This window comes from Macrobrachium nipponense, chromosome 3 (genome assembly GCF_015104395.2).
Source record: "Macrobrachium nipponense isolate FS-2020 chromosome 3, ASM1510439v2, whole genome shotgun sequence".
Lineage (NCBI taxonomy): Eukaryota > Metazoa > Arthropoda > Malacostraca > Decapoda > Palaemonidae > Macrobrachium > Macrobrachium nipponense.
In genome coordinates, this window is record NC_087202.1 from 81,233,525 (window position 1) to 81,256,753 (window position 23,229).

General features: G+C 38.0%; 1 protein-coding gene across 2 annotated transcripts in view; it reads right to left on the minus strand.

The window, feature by feature from the left end:
• Window positions 1–3,006: 3,006 nt before the first annotated feature.
• LOC135221852 (diuretic hormone class 2-like) overlaps window positions 3,007–23,229 on the minus strand; it is a 203,819-nt gene continuing 183,596 nt past the window's right edge. The window contains exons 3-4 of one of the 2 annotated variants that reach the window (XM_064259787.1): window positions 7,198–7,296; window positions 3,007–5,338 (exon numbers count right to left, since the gene is read on the minus strand). In XM_064259787.1, coding sequence (XP_064115857.1) covers window positions 5,077–5,338; window positions 7,198–7,296 — 361 coding nt within the window. In that variant the 3' untranslated portion in view covers window positions 3,007–5,076. Of the gene's footprint in view, window positions 5,360–7,197; window positions 7,297–23,229 lie in introns of both variants that reach the window. The other variant, XM_064259786.1, reaches the window with a different exon arrangement.

The following is a 23,229-nucleotide window of genomic DNA, read 5'->3' on the forward strand; positions in this document are numbered from 1 at the left end:
CTTCCATTTTGTCCTACTTACTTCATGTGTTTCCCACGTGTCACTTCTTACTTTTTATTATTATTATTATTATGAGTGGTAGTAGCAATAGTAGTAGTATTTATTTATTTTGGTCTATCACAGTCATCCTATTTGACAGGGTGGTTTTTACCGCGTGGGGTTCCGGGTTGCATCCTGCCTCCTTAGGAGTCCGTCACTTTTCTCTCTATGTACCCTGTTTCCAGGAGCACACTCTTCTGCATGAGTCCTGGAGCTACTTGAGCCTCTAGTTTTTCCAGGTTCATTTTCAGGGGTCTTGGGATCGTTCCTATTATTATTATTGTTGTTGTTGTTGTTATTATTATTATTATTATTATTATTATTATTATTATTATTATTATTATTATTATTATTATTATTATTATTATTATTATTATTATTATTCAGTATAGATGAAACCTATTCATACGGAACAAGCCCACCAAAGGGGCCACTGATTTGAAATTCAAGCTTCCAAAGAATATTAAGGTGCTCATCAGGAAGAAGTAAGAGGAAGTAAAGGGAAATACAGAAAGAAGAGATCCCACTTATCAAAAAAGAAAAAAAAAGAAAATTAATAATTAGATAAATGGATAAAATAGTTAGGAAGACTAGAACTTGTTCAGGAACTCGAATTTTTTTTAAATGTTGATGCCATTACGCCCCAAATGCTGAAGTGCATTTGAGAGCACAGAAGGAAACCTCTTCATGTTTAGCTACGACACAAAAGGACAGCTAATAGTACGTTGTTTCATTCAATTTCACTGATGAATTCTGCTGTGATTAGTTAGTAAACTGTTGAATTGATTTTTCTTTATATTTTGGTAATCAGTGATAAACTCTGTTGACCTTCAAAGTATTGTATTTTTCTGATATATTTTAATAATGAATGATAGATTCCATTGTGCTTCTTTTGTAAATTATTCTATTCTGTTTTTCTCTATTTTGTTTTATTCTTCAGTGATAAACTCTGTTGTGCTTTTTTTTTATCAAACTATTGTATTTTTTCTGTTTTATTTTAATAATGAATGATAAATTCCAATGTGCTTCTTTTGTAAAATATTTAATTATGTTTTTCTCTATTTTGTTTTTATTAATCAATAATAAACTCTGTTGTGCTTTTTTATCAAACTATTGTATTTTTTCTGTTCTGTTTTAATAATGAATGATAAATTCCATTCTGATTCTTTTGTAAAATATTTTTCTCCGGTTTTGCCTCGTCTGCCATCTGCATATCTAACCATTGACGTGCTGAAGGCTTATTTTGCCAGTGCACATCGCCACTAAGGCACCATTTCTGTCCGTCGTCCGAGAACTTTCTTTCCTTTTTTGTGTGTGTTTTTGACAATCACGAATCCGCAGCCCAGCAGTGCTGCACAAGAGTCGACGCCGACGGCGCCAAGCCGTCTGGCATCGAAGGGATTATTCTTAGCTTGGAATCGAGCATTCGCGGATAGAGCGAAGGGGTTTCTTCAGATTAAGCCATTATACCCTTCGTTTCTGTCCGTTCCTTGATTGTTATCTCTTTGCGCACCAGTCTAGGATAGGACGTGAAGGAGTTGGTCCTCATTCGCTGAAGATATTTACTTTTCAGCCAAAGAAAGTTTATCGTTTTTTCTACTTAGACTTTGTATACGTAAGTGGTTAATGTTTAATACAGTCACTCGATTTCAATATCAAAATGCTAAACACTTTAGCAACGATAGCTGGAAAAACATCGGTGACGTCATCAGACTACCCTCCGAGAAGAAAGAGAATATTGATAATTAACAAAACGTGAAGATATGTGAGAACGTCAACTGTAAAAAAAAAAAAAAAATAAGATGGACACAGCCATACGTTGATTTCATTCTGGGATCAGTGAAGCGTTCATGTGGCTTTTCGCTTTTTCTTGAAAAGGACTTAAGAGAGATTCTGCAATGGTTATTATAATTGTTTGAGCAACAGAACTTTCGATCAAATTAGAATAGTTGTGATGGGATCCTGTCTCTGCTATGTCCTTGTTAGATAGATGTGATTATCATGAGACATGTTTCACATTAGTGTCCTCATGATATATATATATATATATATATAATATATATATATATATATATATATACATATATATAATATATATAATATATATACCAGCATTTGATAAAATCTCATAACCAACTTACCTTTGTTAACCTTTCATCATTTTCATCGAGGTACCGAGAAATCACAAGTCTTAGGCTTCAGTGTTCTTCAGTGGAAGGTTTCTCGCAGGTCAAAGTTTGTTTGTTGGCTGTTTTAGGTTCTTTCTCCTAACATATCCCTCTCTTGTCCTTTCATTTGGGCTGTTTACCATATTTATTCTCTATCTACCCACATATATATCAATAGTACACGGAGCTGCAGCTCTAGGTAGGTACATCTCATCGGGGTAAGCACAGGGCAGGGCAGCGTACTCAGGTACGTTTATTTTGCCAACGTTTCGCGACTCAGTTGCAGCTTCATTCTAGCCCTGAGGATGCGACTATGAGTTGCGAAACGTTGGCAAAATAAATGTACCTGAGTACGATAACTTTCTCTGTGGTTCCACTGATGTATATATATATATATATATATATATATGATATATATATATATATATATATTTATATATCAACATCTAAAATTAAATATTTGCACATGTTCACATCCATATACGCTCTCATGGGCTATGTCTAAATACCGATTTACCAAGGCTCACATTGAGCTCTTCCTAACATCATTTGAGAATTGTATTTGCAAAGACTACGGCCAAAGATATATGTATGTATATATATCTGGTTTCATCCGTCATGTGAATTTCACCAAGTCGTTCATGACAGCATCCGTTGCAAAGAAATAGCAAAGAAATTAAGCGTTAATTGATATACCTTTATTTATTATTTACATTTCACTCATATTTATATAAATATATCATGACTCCAAATGGTGGAGAAAAAGAGGTAAAAAATGCACAAAAATGAAAACTGCAGGGGACTGACACTCTTTATTTTATCTACATGAATTCGAACCAAAGAGGTATTGAGTTTTTTTGCTTTCCTAGATACAATGACTTGATGGATCTGAGAACTTCTTAGAACTTACCAAATGGTGAGAAATCGAATTGAAAAAGTTTCCAGCCCGCAGGGAAAAATAAACACATGGTACGAAAGAAGTTGTAAGAGGAGGAGGAGGATTCGGGAGTACAAAGATGGCGGAGAAAGTGAGACAGGATGGCGGGGAGGGTGGGAGCTTTTGCTTATCGGGTGACCACGGAGATCTCTAGCTTTTGTTTAGCTCTCTCTCTGCCTTTCGCGAAATATGATCGGGACGCCCTTTCACAAATTGATTTTAATGGCAGAAGTTCGAATTCTCCCATGGAGGGGTGGGTCTGAATGCATTTTTGTACCTTAGTTGGGACGAAGGGCAAAAGATAAAGGACTTCGAAGGTTGAACCAACATGGCTGAAAACAAGTTTGTTTTTTTTAGTCGAAAATTATAGAAACAATACAACGAGACGCTGTTTTTTTTTTTATTCTTGTTTAGATTATTATTATTTTACTTTTCCTCGTAGCCGTTACAATTTAGCTGTTACAAAAAAGTCTGTCTACAACGTCACATTCGTTTGCCGATGACCGCCGAGATGGAATGGGAAAGTATGATCATCACACTGACAACAGAATTAGATCGTCTAATTTCTTCTTGCAAAAGATGGCGAAACTATGACTCGGGAGAACTTTATTTTTAATAAAGTCGTTTCTTACTCGTTTGTTGCAGCTGTTGTTTTTGAACCAGCCTGACGCTGCTGAATTCTCCCGTCTGTCGTTGTATAGTCTAGCTGTTAGACTACTGTTAGACTAAGCTGTTACTAGGCTACTGTTAGACTAAACCGGTTTCGTGCCAGCAATGGCTCTATCTCGCTCCTCTGGTAGTCTGATCAGTGGACCATATTTAAGCACAGCACCTTTAGAAACGAAGAGAGACAGAACGGAATGGAAGAAGCCACTATGCTTTTCAAAATTCTCCAGGGATCCATGTGCTGAAAATAAAGCAACGAAACACAGAAGAAGAAGAAGAAGAAGGAGAAGCAATAACTGACTAACGAAAACGGGAAAAAAACTAGCTACACCACTTGTCAAAAAGAAAACCGCCGAGCCAAAGCATCGATATTTATGATTATGATTATCATTATTATCATTAATTATTATTCTTTCTATTCGTTCTATCGAGAGAAAATAAAATATAGGGGGACCTACGTTTTCACATATTCAATCACTCTACTACAGCAATATATTTATAAGTATACCTTTATGATTATTTTTTTAATATGTGAGAAATCGCGGGCATATATTATTAGAACAGCTGCCATACACATTTCATTATATTCATCTCAACCACAGTTATTTTATTAAAGTGATCATCGATCGGTATCTATATATATATATTTATATTCACTTGATTGTAGGGAGGAGGAGGAGGAGGAGGAGGAAGAAGAGGAGGAGGAGGAGGAAAAAGGTCGGTGTTTCTAAACATGACGAAAGGAGGATGCTCTCTGACATTCAGGACAACGAAGGGGAATAAGAAGAGCGAAGGCGAAGGAAAAAAGTAAATAAATAAATAAGTAAATAAATAAATAAATAAATAACTAAATAAATAAAGGAAAGGAGAAAACGCAAACAGGCTATGCGAGGTATGCAATGAACGCGGCTACAAAAGAAGTAATTACGTTAGACTAATCGAGAGCGGAGTGAATCGAGAGTAAATGAAGAAGAAAAAGAAGGCGAAGATGAAGCTTCGAGCGGCTGAGAAGGAACAAATGAGGATCGGAGTCATGATGGACATTTTAAGGGAAAACAAGTGAGCCTCAAAAGGGAGCAGCAGGAGCGCAACGGGTATGAGGAGCAGGAGCAGTAGCAGTAGCAGTAGCAGCAGTCATAGCAGCAGAAGGACGAGTCATAGAATGAGGAGGTAGGTGGTAGTAGTAATAGTAGTACAACTCAAATGATTATTATCATTATATAATTTATTAAATGGGTGACCAAAGGATCCCGAAGCCCTCGAAACTTATCGAGACGCGGCGGCGGCAACAGCTGGTTCCTGGGCGTAGTTGTCCTCGAGGTGGTGCTGGAGGTGGTGGAGGTCGTGGGTGGTGTTGGCAGCACTGGCAGCAGCAGCGGCGGCGGCGGAGGCGTCGACGTCGTCGGAACTTCTCCTCCTCCTGCCAGGGCCTCCGGCGAAGTTGGCGGCGGCGAGACCCATGAGGTGCTTGGCGGCTTGGGAACCACTGAAGCCTCGGCCTAGACCCAAGTCGAGACCTCGCTTAGCGCTGCCGGAGGAACGCACGAATCTGAGGTATATACGTGAGCACAAGATCAGTCACAAGTGGGCAGAATATGGCACGAAGTTCTGACTGAGACACTACCGGGTGGGACAAAAGGGGGGCCTACCTGGGGAACAGTTCTACGGTGGCAGGGGTCTCTGTGGTGGTGGTGGTGGTGGTGGGGCTACTACCATGGGTTCACCCTACGATGGAGGCCTATAGTAGCTACCATGGACAACTCTATGGTTGCAAGGGGCGGCTCTACGTTGGTAGGGAGCTACCGTGAGTTTTCTACGTAGTCAGGGACTGCCGAAAGGCGGGCGGGCGGACCTCTTTGCTGAGGGGGTGTCGCTTTTGCCCGGATTCCAGAAAGCAGAGCCAGGGTTGTTATTTTTTTTTTTTTTTTTTTTTTTGTAACGGGATTTATTGGGTTGGCGATTTTAAATTTTGGACGGGAGGATTTTAAACCTACGGTAGTGACATCTAGTATATATACAGGGCACATTCAAGACTCTACTTTGGGTCTAAGAGGGGTAAACACTCATTGGAACTACAAGGACTATAGGGGCCACTAGTACTACAGGTATCTGAATTAAGTATATTGAAAATTATCGCATGGTTTAGTATCATTATTTTCATTATCTTTACACTGTCATAAGTATGTGAGGAGAGAAGCACGGTTGAAAAATGAGTGGAGCATAACAATAAAGAAAGGAAAGTAAGAACATGTAAATAAATAAAAAGTCTTCGTAGTCGCTTGATGTTTTAGCTACCGTCAAGATACCAAAAGATAAGTGAAATAAAAATCAACCAAAGACATTGTTTTCCAAGTCAGTGAAATGTTTCAGTGGACCTGAATGGCACTATTTATACGTAGCTGAATGACATTAACACAGTAGTACCATCTTTAGATGCTTCTGTACAGAGCAGTTATGATCTGGTTGGCTATCACTGCTACGCTCTCAATCCAGAGCGGCTTAAAGTCTATTACAATTCAAGCGATCTTCCGCGTATTTTTGCGAGGCGACTTTAGATTGCCAAATGAACTTGCTACAGCATACAAAAATAAATTTAAAGAGTAAAGAATGTGTATAAATGATCAGACAATTTAGATATTTTGACTTTTAAAAACTAGAAAACTGTCTGGTAAGAGTACATTATCCGGTATCGTCAGTGTCTGAGACATGCGTCAGTATGCTCTTGTTAGCAGTTACAGATGCGTAACACGAAGTCAAAGGACATCCTATGTTGAGGTCTATGAGTAAAAAAAATAAAATAAAAGCTTTCAGAATGTAGGAAATATAAGAAATTCTTTATCAGTTTCGTATATTTCTGTAGTCTGTTCATGTCACTAGTCTGTGTTTATGCACTATTGTCAATTTTCTGTCTAATCGCGTATAAATGAATGAATATATATATATATATAGATATATATATATATATACATATATATATATATATATATATATATATATATATATATATATAATATATATATATATATATATATATATTATATATATACATATACACACACATCGTATTATATATATGATATATATATATATATTATATATTAATATATATATATATATACTATATATATATATATATACTTCATAGATATATATATATATATATATATATACTATATATATATATATATATATATATATATATATATATGATATATACAGACTGTTGGTGGTATTGCTGTCGTTAGAATGAGCATTTAGAACCCATTTTTTTAGCGAATAGTTTAGAAAGAGAGAGGAGGGGATACTTGGAGAAAGGGAGATACCATACCACGAACTCGACTTAAAAAAAAAAAAAGAGAATATGAGGTGTCATATTCTCTTACTTACTTTTCTAGTTCATTTGCCCTGATGATGGAGTGGCCAAGCCTCGTAAGTAGTTCTAACACGTAGTCCGGATCGTCGATTTCAACCACCGCCCGCTTCTCTCTGCAAAAGGAAATAGCCGTTAGTGGTGAAGGGATCCGGAGGCGCGGGGAAATTTGTTTTCCCGCGTAACGGTCAGCGGGGGATCTCATGAGTATGTGCTGCATAGTTCGGGAAAAGGACACGGTTAGACTATGTTGTGTGTGTCATTGTGCGTGCGTAAGAGGAAGAGAATGTGTGTGAGAGAGAGGCGTACTTAAGATAGATAAAGAGACAGAGAGAGAAGCGTACATTAGATATATACATAAGATAGAGAGAGAGAGAAGGGCATGCATAAGAGGAAGAGAGAGAGAGAGGCGTGCATAAGAGGAAGAAAGAGAGAGAGAGGGGCGTACATAAGAGAGAGAGAGAGAGAAAGGCGTACATAAGAGAGAGATATTATTATGATATATATTCCTTCATACTTGGATCTGTTCTATTTTGATGTTAATTATTATAGATTTCTCTGACATATCAGGAGTTTGGAGTTTGTCTTTATAGCCATACAGTCATGAGATGCCTTTCTGTGTATATGGGAAAAATGTCTAAGTAAATTTACATTCATAGAAATGTATATACATATATATAGATATATATATATATATATATATATATATATATATATATATATATGAGAATATATGTATACACACATATATACATCCATATTTAAATATATGTATAGTAATGTTATATATACATATATACATATCTGATATATCATATATATATATGTATATATATAGATATATATATATATTAATATATATATATAGATATATCTATATATATCAGATAGAGACAAGAAGCCTCACGCAGCTATTCGTCATTTTTATTTTCTAATTTACGCTCTCCGTTGATAGGCAGTACTGTGAGAAGCAATTCAATTTGCAAAACACCAATTACTTGATTTCACGGCCGCTGTCAATGTCATAAAAATGGTTTTACAGTTCCTTACCCCCCCCCCCCTCTCTCTCTCTCTCTCTCTCTCTCTCTCTCTCTCTCTCTCTCTCTCTCTCTACTCTCTCTCTCTCTTGCAAAATCATAATATTATTGCTCCTTCCCGGTACTGTCAGTTTGGGAAGTGTGCAACATATTGCAAACTAATATTCATATTGTTCCAGAAACTTCACTATTCGCGGCTTTTTCTCGCGCCAGTGTTTAATAGCTAAAACGTCCAAGTAAAAATTTCGATTTCTTTTTCGTCGAGAGGCGAATGAAAAAGTTTGTTGAATGCAACGTGGGACGTATAAAAATCCCGATCATTTTTAAGAGAAACATTACTCTTTTTAAACGCCGGCTTTTTTGCGAGGAACATCACTTTCCAAAAAATGGCGGGGCGTCGAAGAATCGGAATAAATAAATATCTTGCATTGGTTAGAATATTCCACGAAATAATTAAGAACTGGGTCGGCGTCCGCCATGATTATTTTGTGAGGCAAGATAAAACGTAAATGTTTCGTTTGAATTTACTCCGAAGAATAAACGGAAAAGACGTGAAATAAGGGAAAGAAAATCTTACAGGGTACTTTTTGGCAACCGTTTGGAGAAAAGGCTGGGATATACTCGCCTTTTTAAAGGGCCACAAACAAGAGAATTTTTAGATTTAGTAAGTGAAAATACGAAGAGCAATATTGGTCAAGGATTGTTCAGATCTTTAAGATAAACTGCCACATTTAAAAAAAAAAATCAACTAATCAGCAATTTAAACAGCAAATTCGAAAGGCATTATAATGAATTAAATTGAATTGCAGACCGATTTGTCAGAAAGTTGTGGCAAAGTGAATCAAAATTGAAAATAGCATTATCGTAACGAATTGATTAATCAACACATTGATACAATACCAGAAAAATTGCCAAAGGATATCTCATTGGCATTTATATGACTACAGCGTAGTTTTACTGCTTCAAATCAAGGTTTATCTTGTGAAAGTATTTTGGTTGGACTGAGATATAGTCTTTAGTAGCTCCATACTTTTTTTTTTGTTACAGAAATACTTCAGATCATCTTTAAAACAGCCCGAGATAACTATACACCACTTAAATGAACTCTTATGCAAGAAAAAGTAATATAATTCAGATTCAAGTTGATTGGACTCATACTTTGTAATATACGTGATTACAGACAAGGTTGTGCACTTCAATTTTGCCAGAGGTCGTTGTATGTGAGATGTTTTCCTTCTTGCCTGAGGGTGGTGTAGTGTTGGAGAATGGTTTTTTTTCGTGGATATTTTTCTTCAAATTTTTTTTTTTTTTTTTTTTTTTTTTTTTTTTTTTTTTTTTTATGGCGATGACTTGTACTGGATCCGCATCACAGGAAATTCAGTTTTACAGAGCCGATCTCTCGATAAATATGATTCCTTGTAGTGAGATAAACTTTCATTAAAGGAATTATTTTGGAAAGTACATCTATTCAGAAATATCTTACATATGCATAGAGCAGACCTTCTTTGATACGTTTCAGCTTTCAGCGAATGAATCTTATACAAGGTCTTTTCGAGTCGTCTGATTGTTGGCTCATCTGACTCACTTTGTTGGTTGTTGGGTAGGAATCCAACATTCATATTTGTCAAAATCGGCATATTTGTCACTCATAGGTTGAGCTATTTCGTAAAAAAATATTCTATTCTATTTTATTTTATCTTTTTATCTATTTTCTTTATTACTTAAACGGACATTCGTATAGGTATGATCTCATTTTTAAGTATATAAAGTATAGGTTTCGTAAAAAGACAACTCCTCGGTATGATCTCTTTTTAAGTATATAAAGTATAGATTTCGTAAAAGGACAACTCCCTCTTGGCCGTCTTATGAAGACTAATGATTCCTTTCTCGTGGCACAGAATGTAATTCAGGCTTCGTTGTGTGTAAGATGAATAAGTAGATGGTGAGGGGGCTTTCCATTCAACCCCATTCAATAGAATAGATTACTGGGTAGAAGAAGAAGAAGGAGAGGACGAGGAGGAGAGAGAGAGAGCTAGCTTCCAAGCATTTGAGGCCATTACAGTGACTATAATTTTATATATTTTCTGAGAGAGAAAGAGAGAGCTTCGAAGGATTCGAGGCCATGGCAGTGACTATGATTTTTATATATTTTCACGGCAAAGAAGCTTATTTTAGCTTCATTGATTTATAGATATTGTATAATTAAGTTAGATATAAAAAAAAACTCACAGTAATAAATTGAGTTGATTGCTGGTGCGGAGAATAGAGCCAAGAAAATGAACAGAATGAGATATTATTACAATAATGTTAATAAAACGAGAGTTGTCTAGATGAATAGAAACAAAACAGGATGAGACTAAAGACATTACTTAGCTGTTAGGAGTATCTATCACCGTAAATGGAAAAATAATTTCTGTGTACATATGTTTGCTAGTATGGATAAAGTTGAAAAATAATGAGAAAGAAACACTGCTTGACAATGGAATGGTAGAAAGGAAAGATGCAGTTAGGAATAAAAATTGTACAGATAGATTGTGTTAAGTACAAGAAAAAATGGAGAGCAAGACATGATTCTGCATACCTACTGTTCTCAAAACACAAAAAGAATAACTGCTAATGAACAAGCAAATATGGATACGTAAGAATGAAAGAAAACTACAGCAAAGAATGTCCCTAAACAAGGAGAACCTACAAGAGGAGAATACGATGTAAATCACACGTAACATAACGACCCAGGCCCTCATGCATGACTCCCACGTCAGTGACCCATAAACACGCGAGCTGTAATGTGGGCGCTCGGACCAGAGGTCTTTATGGCCGGAAGTGGCCACCGTGAATTCAAAGCGCTGATCTGGAGGACACGTGGAAGCAACGCGTCGTGTATCTTAGAAGGTTGCATCTCATAAATCTAACTCGTGCTCTGCATATATCTCTCGCGATCTGTTTTGCTGCTTATTGAGTTTGTGGAGGAGTGTACTGTATGCACATACACACACACACACACACACACACACACACACACACACACACATATATATATATATATATATATATATATATATATATATATATATATATGTATATGTATATGAGTGTGTGTGTGTAAATAAATTCTTCTGTTAAAACAGGATACGTCTCAAATTTAAAAGGCCTATTAAAACACTCTTGTTTAAAAACTCAACATGAACGACCAGTTAGATATGGACAACATAGAGTTTGGCAATTTTCCATCATATGCATAAATAACACGAACCACACCACGGATTGGAACACATCCCGAATTTTATACAAGAGCAGCTGTCGATACAAATGTCAAGCGCCTCAGTGGCGTGGTTGGTATGGTGTTGGCGTCCCACCTGGGTGGTCGCGGGTTCGATTCTCGGCCATTCCATTGAGGAGTGAGAGATGTGTATTTCTGGTGATAGAAGTTCACGACATGGTTCGGAAGTCACGTAAAGCCGTTGGTCCCGTTGCTGAATAACCGCTGGTTCCATGCAACGTAAAAACACCAAACAAACAATAAAACAACAAGATGAAAAGATCAACTTTTCCAATGGCGCCTGGGACTCTGACCAGATAGACAAAATCTTCCTTTAGGCAAACGCTGAAAAGCGGATTAAGTCAATTATTAACAGAACCTGCGGCGGCTTAGCGGTGACCCCCTCAGGCATCATCACCCAAGGACATCATATCTCCTCTATATTTCGCTAATGAAACTCCTTCTTTCATTCACTGCTTGATAAGGGTGGAAGTTAGTCCACCGAAATATAGTCCTGAGCTTTTAACCAGAGTGTTTTAAATATTATATATATATTATATATATATATATATGTATATATATATATATATATATATATATATATATATATATCTATATATATATTATATATATATAGTTATATTTTCAAGCTTATTACGTTATCCTACGAACTTGGAGCAGGGTGAAGTATACATTTCTACTGTTTATTCCTCTTTCCTGCCAGCTGTCAAACTCTCCTTCTCTCTCTTCTCTCTCTCTCTCTCTCTCTCTCTCTCTCTCTCTCGTCTTTAATGTATTCACCGAAACCTGGAGAGACAGACAGCCTGATTTCGCTCTCCGGAAGCGGAGTGAGGGGGGGAGTGGCTGCCGACTCCTAATGAGGGTAGTCCCTCCCTCCATTGATTGTTTATCGATTTGCAATATTTGTCATCGCACTCTGGGCCGGATTCGAAATGATTAGGTTTAGCCCCAAATATGGTAAAAAAAAAAAAAAAATGTCTCGCGTTGCTTACCGGCGCTTGTGACTTCGCAGGTGTTTGGTAAAAGGTTCATTTTTTGTAACGGGAAAAAATCTCTCTCTGATTTTGGACGCATTTGGGACGGTTCATTTTTTGGGGGGTTGTGTGGGGGGGGGGGGTAAATGTCACTAGACACGAACCCTTTGACAAGGTGTCATTGTTTTCATTTCGTCCAATTCATTTGTTTCATTTTATTCAACTCTGATATTTAACTTTTAACAATTCACTTTTTTTAATAGAATCGAATTTCATTTACAAGTATTGCGCATATATAATTTTCAAATGACTAAATATTAGTCTGCTAAACATTACTGTTTTTTTTTTTCTGAGAGAGAGTACGTGTCTTCATCTTTTACTAAACTAATCTTATTTCACATATTTCGCATAGCCCATTTCATTTCCACACGACAACCTTTATCAAGAACACAAAATATTTTGCCTCATAACAGGCTTACGTAATCCGCTGCGTCAGGAGACATTAGCAGTAATGCGGTGTGTCCTATGCTCTCAATGCAGGCACGAGAAGAAGAAGAAGACGAAGAAGGAGAAGAAATAAACAAATAATCCACATCTCCTCATCACACATCTGTACCGTCCTGCCCACCAGGAACAGCCCGATCGAAGCACTACCGCCCTACTGCCCAAAAAATCTCGCGTCCCCTTTCCAATATGCGAAGGTAAATATTCATGTTTTTAATAATCGTCTTAATAGGAAGTCGCCGGCTCTCAACTCCCCCTACCCATCACCTGTAACCTTAGGGGAACAGGACCTAGGCGCAGGAGACATATTCAGTGAATATTCTAAACGATAACGTAGTCCTCGTTAGTCTACAGATCTGTGGATATAGCCGTGAGTATTCCTATAATTTCCTCTGAGAGATTAGCCGAACTAGGGAATACATCTTTCGTAAAGTCTCGTCGAAATATTGGAACATGACATAATATATATATATATATATATATATATATATATATATATATATATATATATCTATATATATATATATATATATATATATATATGTGTGTGTGTGTGTGTGTGTGTGTGTGTGTGTGAGTGTGCGTGTGACTGGTCAAAATATTCTGTTACAACAGAATCCCATCTAATAAAAGGAGCCCATAAAAACGCAAAAAAATATTGTAAGTAAGTATTATATTTCAGAGACTGCTATCTCTCTCTTCGGCAGATGAATATATATATATATATATATATATACTATATATATATATATATATATATATTATATATATATATATATATACATACATACATACATACATACATACATACATATATATATATATATCATATATATATATATATACTATATATATATATATTTGAGCAAGCGCAAGTATTTATGGCTGTTTATCTCAGCGAGCGAGTGAGTACCCGTACATTGATCATTATATACCTGTTTTCTAACACTGCTCGTAACAGCTACTAATTACGAGAGAAAGAAGAAGGATTTAACATCATTAGGCCTCTAAACAATTCGCTATTTTCTGCTTCAGTGGAGTTTCAATTAGGTACTTAATCTACCCGGTTCGTGAGGGAGAGAGAGAAGGTAATTGTAACAAGCTTTAATAAAAACTGCAGGCGAAGATCGTGCGTAGATACCCAGACGTGATCGATTACCTCTTTGAAGTGTGAAGGGTATTCTTAGTTCAAAGCATGTCCTGAATTTAAGTGTTATGTTAATTATTATGGGCATTAGAATACTTTCACGTGTGTGCGCGTATACACATATTCATTATGCAAGCTCTAGTCAACAAAAGTAACGCACATAATGCAGGACGATAGGCAATTACGAGTCTTATCTTTCGATTCGCCAGAGATACTATACCTCCGTGACATCTCTTCCACGAGAGAAGAGATTTCGTCAATTAATGTTTCTGTCTATCTAGGTAGAGGCGGAAGCCAATAAAGAAACTCCTCCCTGTCAGGTGGTGTTCCTCTTGTGGGAGGGGGGGGGGAGTAATTGGTAGATGGAAGAGAGAGGATAATAATCAGGATAATTCAGAAGTCGAGAGCTGACGGAAGGAGAGGGGGAATGAGAGAGAGAGAGAGAGAGAGGGGTTCATATGGTATGAGAGAGAGAGAGGTTTATATGGCATGAGAGAGAGGTTCATATGATGTGAGAGGGAGAGAGGTTCATATATGGTATAAGAAAGAGAGAGAGAGAGAGGTTCACATATGGTATAAGAAAGAGAGAGAGAGAGAGGTTCACATATGGTATAAGAAAGAGAGAGAGAGAGGTTCATATATGGTATAAGAGAGAAGAGAAAGAGAGGTTCATATATGATATAAGAAAGAGAGAGAGAGAGAGAGAGGTTCACATATGGTATAAGAAAGAGAGAGAGAGGTTCATATATGGTATAAGAGAGAAGAGAAAGAGAGGTTCATATATGGTATAAGGAAGAGAGAGAGGTTCATATGATATGAGAGAGTGAAGTTCATATAGTATGGTATAAGAGAGAGAGAGAGTTTCATATGGTATGCGAGAAAGAGAGAGAAGGGTGGGGGAGGAGGTCTATATGGCATAGAAATATAACACACACAAAAAAAAAAAAGGTCCCAGTGTTTCGAGAGCCTCAAATCTCAAACAAAAACAAAAAATATGAGGACATTGGAAAACTCCGCCAACGAGGTGAATCTCAGGTACATTACTGATAATGAGGAGTTATGAAGGACGCGAATGAGGGAAGGGGAAGAGGCAGAGAGAGAAGTCAAAGAGAGAGAGAGGCCAGGCTAATACCAAAATGGAAAAGTGGTTGTGACGCTGACTAATGAGTGGTGTCAACCTTCATATCTCTGACTCTACTCTCTCTCTCTCTCTCTTAGATTCTTGGAAAGGGGATGATAGGACGTATGGCTCTAGAGGGGAAGACGCCATCTTGTCTTATAGTCATTTTGGCGCGATTTCTCTTGGGCCTCCGACCTCCATCCTTCCCTGTGCCCCATATATCTCTCACTCCCCTCACCCCCAATACCCACACCGTCTATACACCAGTATCCCCCTCTACCCACCTTCAACCCCCGAAGGGGGGGGATGAAGGAGAACTCCAAGAGGTGTCTTAATTCCCGACAAAGCCTGTAGGCAGATCTCCTTCGTTCGCTCCGAGAAGTTCATTATAGAATTTTGATATTGGCTGCTCACTGACTCTTCTTCTTCCGCAAAGGGCCGATGGGATGAATGGAAGGAGAAGATTAAAAGGTAGGAGAAGAAGAAGATAACAGGGAAATGAAATAGAGGGTTGAGAGGAGGGAATAAGACAGAAAGAATCAAATAAGGGTTGCCAACTCATTAAATCGCATTTGTGTTCCTGGCATTCAACACGATTGCATTCTCTTTGAAGAGGCTTTGAACCCGATGTTTATTGGTTAAATAGGATCCGAGTAATCTTACTTTCGCTGCGACACCTGTGTGCCCCGGGGTACGGCTGTGAGAAGGAGGAGGCTGGGGCATTTATCTGGAAATTAACGGTCAATATTCAGCAGTGAGGTCTGCAGGGTCTTGGTACGGGGTTGAGCATCGATGAGTATGAATTGGAAAGAAAAGAAGAAGCTGTATAATGGGATGTAAAGACGTACACACACACACACACACACACACACACACACACACATATATATATATATACTGAGCGCCTCAATGGCGTGGTCGTATGGTCTTGGTCTGCCATCTCAGTGGCCGCGAGTTCGATTCTCAAGCATTCCACTGAGGGGTTAGATATGTCTATTTCTGGTGATATAAGTTCACTAATCTCGAAGTGGTTCGGAAGTTACGTAAAAAGCAGTTGGTCCCGTTGCTGAATAACCTCTGGTTCCATGCAACGTAAAAACACCATACAAACAAACAAACAAAACACACATACACACATATATATACATGTGTGTAATTTTTTTCATAGGAATAAGACTCTAATTGAACTGATTAGATCGTGTGCAAAAGAATATCAATCTGAATTCAAGTCGAAATCTTACTCAAAGATCAATACACCGATATTTATATCATGCAACGCAAGTCATGCTTTTGAAATTCATTAAGATATGTCAACGAATATATATGTATATATATATATATGCATGAATGTATGTATGTATATAGTATATATGCATGTATGTATCTAAATAAGTATGCATGTATGAATACATTCACCAATATGGCGTCTATTCTTACGGAGTAACCACAAGATACATATACAATCGAAACATACGAGTGTATTGTATAAAACATCCGTCATAGGTTACAGTAGGACAGAATATAGAATTTAGGCCAAAGACCAAGCACTGGGACCTACGAGGTCATTCAGCGTTACAAACGAAACTGACAGGAAGACGTTCTGGAAAGTGTAACATAAGGAAAACCTCAGAGCAGTTGCGCTATGAGGAACTTACGAGGGAAGGAAGAGAATATGTACGGAGGTACAGTAAAAGGAATTCTATCCGCCAAGGATTACGCAAACAATCCAAAGGCTCCTCGACCGAGCCATATATTTTTTTTTGAGAGAGAGAAAGAGCATTTGCAATTTTGATTTTTCTTGGTCCCGATGCAATCACCGACGAACCTTGGAAAAGACGGGATCTTGTCTGCAAAGCAATGATTAAATGGAACTTAACGTTGCTTGGTAATTGAATAAAAATAATGTACCTCATGTTATCAGCTCTTTTTATTCCTGTAGGCAGCCGTGAGAGCTGGTTTTCCAATCAGCTGGGTAAATAGATTCGCCTCCAAACAGTTGGATGTGGATTGATTCTCGATAGATCGGGCCCCAAAAATGCAACTGATTCTAATTAGACTTCTTTCTTTCTTCTTTTTCGTTTTGCTTTAATCCATTAAAGATCCGGTGAGCTAACTCACTTCCTCTCTCTTTCTTTCTTTCTCAGGATTCAATCGCCCTACTCGACTCTGGAAGATATATATATACTCGTACATCAAATGCCACAATCGAAGGAGGGAAGTTTGCTCTTGAAGTTTACAGATAGTTCAACGCACACTTTGTAAATCGTGTGTTATATAAACATTCTTGTCTACACACACACACACACACATTATATATACACATATATATTTGTTTATTTGTGCATTTATGTTTCAATAAACTTTTTCCTTAGAATTTTAGGACTAATGTTCCCACACGTACAAAAATTGCATCAGTATTATGCATCTGTGAGTTAAAGTATGTATGTATGTATATATATATATACATATATATATATATATATATATATATATATATAGTATTATATATATATATATATATATATACATATATATATATATATATATATATATATATATATATATATATATATATATATATATATATATATTTCTCCCGGGGCCCCCACCCATGAAGGATGAGTAACTTCTTGTTGTGCCCGTTGTCACCACCTGTTTGTATTTCCTCTCCTCTAACTCAAGCAGGTCACGTGCTTTTTGTTGGTCATCTAGTGGGCTGTTAATGCAGAAATCTTCCCAACGTTTTCTCTTTTTAACTTCAAGTTGCTGGATTCTTGCTGCGGATTCTTCTATACGGTGTCGGAGTATCTTCTCTACCTCCCTCCATCGTGTCCATGCCCGGCCACTTCTTCCAATACTTTTGGGGCATAGTTTTTCTCTTATACAATTTTCGTTAAAAGCAATTGCTTTAGTGGCATCAATAAGTTTCTAGCAGGTATCTTCATACCGACGAAGTTTTTTCCGATTCTCGTTCGTCAATTTCTGGTGAAAAAATACGCAGACTTCCTTCTTCCATTTATTGAATTTTGTCGCGACAGCTGTTTCGCCTTATGGCATTATCAAGCGACTACTGACTTACAATCTGGCTTTTCGGCCTATTTATTTCATCGTGTGGGAGGTATGACCTTGAGGTATGGGTACTGGTTAGTCTGGGGATTAACAGCTTAAGGGCGTTGTTTTGGATACAAAGAACATAAGGACATATGTACTGTGACAATAAAAGTGAAAGTTTAAACAGACAGAAGAAGGAAGTCTGCGTATTTTTCACCAGAAATTGACGAACGAGAATCGGAAAAAACTTCGTCGGTATGAAGATACCTGCAAGAAACTTATTGATGCCACTAAAGCAATTGCTTTTAACGAAAATTGTATAAGAGAAAAACTATGCCCTAAGTATTGGAAGAAGTGGCCGGCATGGACACGATGGAGGGAGGTAGAGAAGATACTCCGACACCGTATAGAAGATTCCGCAGCAAGAATCCAGCAACTTGAAGTTGAAAAGAGAAAACGTTGGGAAGATTTCTGCATTAACAGCCCACTAGATGACCAACAAAAAGCACGTGACCTGCTTGAGTTAGAGGAGAGGAAATACAGACAGGTGGTGACAACGAGGCACAACAAGAAGTTACTCATCCTTCATGGGGGCCCCTTGAGAAGTGAGGAACACAAATTTGGCCTCGTCAACCTGGCTGGAATATATATATATTATATATATATATATATATATATATACAGACATACATACACACATATATATATATATATATATATATATCCACTAAATAATAATATATATATTTGTGCATATGTATGTATATATATACATATATATATATATTTAAGTGTATTTGTTTCAATAAACTTTTTTCTTAGAATTTCAGGACTAATATTTGCCTTAGTATCCATCTGTGCTTGAATGTCTATGTATATTTGCATGTATATATGTACGTGTTCATGTGTAGTTAAGTGTACGGGACTCCAGAACAGGATACGCACTACTACACAGTAAGAGTATCCGCAAAAGCTCGGCACACACTTAAGGTGCGTCATAAAAGAACCATGCCCTTCAAGGATCATGGCAAAATCGTCGTGTCGAGGCAGACAGAAAAGGCCACCGGTCTGAATGCGATCAGATTTACTTATGCGCGCGAGCGGGCGTGCGCGCCTTTTGATCTACGAGAATCCTCGCAAAGTATTCGCCATTTCAGAGAGTAACACGAGATCAGGCAAGAGCCGACTCCTCGTCGAGGAAGAAGCCAGGAAGGACGAACCATTCCGACACCGAAATCCTTTGTAGTACGATACCTCCTTCTCCACCAGCTTGCTTGCTTGATTTCTCGCTCTTGCCTCGACACCTTCAACTTGCAGGAGTGACGACAGTGCTCCGGTGACTCAGCTCTGGGACGTCATTGCAATTATACGGGCCTGGGGGAAAATTGGACGCAATTGCTGCTTTCCCTTTTCCAATTATTTTGTTAAAAAGTTCTCGGACTGGCTGCTCGATTCATAAAACGCCAGTTTTGCCTCGTTAACTTGGGAGCGAATGTATGACACCTTCGCGCTTTGATAGAATCACTCTGCTGACTTTCAGTGCCTGGCTTGAGTCGTTGCGTTTGCTATTGTCTACCTGTTTACGCCTGCGTTTTGAGAGAGAGAGAGAGAGAGAGAGAGGAGAGGAGAGAGAGAGAGAAGAGAGAGCAGAGAAAGGAAGGGGGAGAAGAGGAGGAGAGAGAGAGAGAGAGAGATCGTCTTGTAAAGGAGAGACTAATAAATATGTCGACAAATGATAAATTATTTAATCTAAATGACCTGACAACCTGAAATTTCAGCACCATAATACTTGGTTCAATGTTTAGATGTTCTAATGCTTTTTGCACACATGAATAAAGAAATCGCTTGTTTTCTCTAAGATTTACCAAGGACTAGACCTCTACATCATATAGTGAGTTTTGTGTGTTGTGTAGCTCAAGTATATATTATAGAGGATATATAATGTATCACTGTTTGCCCCCCCCACCCTCACCTGTGAACTGAAACGTTTAGGTAGCATTCAGTCGTATCAAGACTAGACCCCGTAGGGAGCTAGTGCAGTCAGTGCACCTTATGCAATGCACTGTAGGCATTACTTAAGGTTCTCTGCAGCGTGCCTTCCTTAGGCCCCTAGCCATCTTTTGACAATTATTTCATAGTGCAACTGCTTTGAGGTTATCCTCCTGTTACACCTTTCAAACCTCATATGTATGTATGTATGTATGTATATGTGTGTTAAGTATATACACATATCAAGTCTAAAAGGCCCATTAAAACACTCTAGTTTAAAGCTAAGGAGTGTATTTCGGTGGACTCACTTCCATATCTCCCACTATAATTTCGAAAATGTAACTTCTTTTCTGTCATTCACTACTCGATAAGGGTGGGCGACAGTCCACCGAAATATATTCATTGGCTTTAAACCAAGAGTGTTTTAGTGGGCCTTTTATACTTGAGACGTATCCTGTTTTGACAGAAGTTATATACATATATACATATATATATTTATATATATATACATATATATCTGATTATAATCACTTTAGCACGTGATTCATATCACACATATCCCCAAGTGAAAAATAAGAGCGGGGTGCAGGTCCTGACCGGTTTCGACACTGTTTCCAAGCCATTGACGAAGGACTGATACATAGTATTAGGAGTCACAGATATATTATACTACAGAGACAGTACTACTGACGGACATACACACGGCCGTTTAAGACTGCAGATCCACCCTCTGTAGCATATATATTTGTGACTTCAGCCCTTCGTCAATGGCTTGGAAATAAAGTCGAAACTGGTCAGATCTCGAGGATGGCAGAGGTGGCTGACTGTCAAAAAAAAAAAAAAGTAAGTCCCTCGCCGGACCTCTTGACAGCCCCCATCAAAAATTTAGGAGACGTCGCCGGGGTAATTGCCAGTAGATTAAGTCTGCCATTGCTACCTGGGAAACTTGGAGGGAGACGAGATGTCCTGGGGGGCCTATCCCCCTTGGGATGGCAGGAGGGAGGGTTAAGTTGCCAATTATCAATTTTCTGTCAGTATTTTGGAGCTGGTTATCGATGCTTCTTCCTAGGGCGAGAGGAGGCTAATGACGATAATCATGTTATTAACGGTTAGATTAGTTACCGACAGCTCAGTTGGAGAAGGAAAATGTTGCGGGAAATCGAATAATTTTTGATGAACCTTTAGGGCACGAGGGCTGCCATGTTCGCTGCGTCAAAATAACCATTTCCCAAAACTATGAAAGATTATGTCGTACATATTTTAAAGGGCTGCTCTATGAGCAAGAGCCCGTGCTGGCAAGAGGCCAGCTCATTCAAAAACAACATACATTCATTATTTGTTATAAAGGAAGTCTCCACCAAGGGATTTTTCGAAGACATATCTATAATTGGCAGCTGAAAAAATAAAAAATTGCAAAATAACAATAAATAAAACACCTCATGAAGCCATAATTGAGAACTGCAACGTATAAACATCTGAAACGAGAAGCAAGTCCTGAAAGCATTACGGAGTTCAAAAACCTCATTCCAAGTAGAAGAAGCAGCTTGTCCCTTTTGAAGTTTTTGGTGGCTTTGGGGGCTGGTTTAGGGGTGTGGGGAAGTGGTGTAGTGGTTAGGGTGTTGTAAATCATCTTTGCAGCGGCTCGCCACCTGAATAGGACGATCTTTAATGCCTTCTAATGAAGCTGTTCGAATCTGGGCCATTTCTGGCACCTCGGCGGTCTCACGTTTCTCAAGTCTTCGTTTTGCTATTTTCGTCTAAATTTATATTTCTGTGGTTTTCCGTCTCTCTTTGGAAGTTTTTTTCATTGCTCAAGAAAAAGTTAGACAAAAATAAAACCGCGTAATTGGGTCTTTGCCTCGACAGGGTAGAATGATAAGAAGATCTGAAGCGTATTCGATGAAAAGGAATAGGCCACATTTTTTTTTTTTGTGTGTGGCAGAATGGAGATTTCATTTGTGATTCACCGAGATTGCGACCTTTGAATTTTGAGAGAGAGAGAGAGAGAGAGAGAGAGAGAGAGAGAGAGAGAGACAGACAGACAGACAGACAGACAGACAGAGAGGGAGGAGAGAGAGAGAGAGAGAGAGAGAACATGTTCAAAATGTCCACTCTTTTTAGCTTTCTGAAGAGAAGACTATTGTGCCGGCTGTTTCTGTCCGTTCGCACATTATTCCCGTTCGCACTTTTTCCGTCGGCACTTTTTTCCGTCACTTTTTTTCCGTTTTTTTTTCCTCCGAGCTTTTTTCCAGTCACCGCATTTTTTCCGCACCTCCCGCAGTCCGTATTTTTTTTCCGACCGCACTCTTTTCCGTCCGAGCTTTTTTCGTCCGCACTTTTTTCCGTCCGTATTTTTTTCCGACCGCACTCTTTTTTCCGTCCGCATTTATTCCGTCAGTACATTTTTCCGTCCGCACTTCTTCCCGTCCGCACTTTTTCTGTTCGCACTTTTTTCCGTATCAAAATGCAATGAGAGTAGTATCAGGATAGTGGAAAGACAATACAATGAAAGTGTCGGAGTCTGATCGGCCTACGAGCATTAACCATGGCTCTGCGAAGTCTTTCCACATAAGCGGAAATGATAACAAGATGGTAAACTAAGAAAAAAAAAGAAGAAAAAAACATTGTCCTCGATGGTACCGAAACTCCAGCCAGGAGGAGATGGAGACCATTATTGATAAAAAAAAGCCTACATTTTTTCAAGGTGAAGAACAATAAATTATCGATTCGGGGACTTCCATCTTCCCCCTTTAAGTCCCCCCACGAGGAATTGGGGGACCCTGTTTTGAACTTTATTTTTGCCTGATTACATGTGTTCGTTTTTTCTTGACTTTTTTTTATTTTAACCTATGATTTCTTAACAAGGATTCTCTTAAATCTATTTCACTGAAAGAATACAGAATCTAAGACATACATTACTTTCCTTTTTTTTAATATAACCCCATGA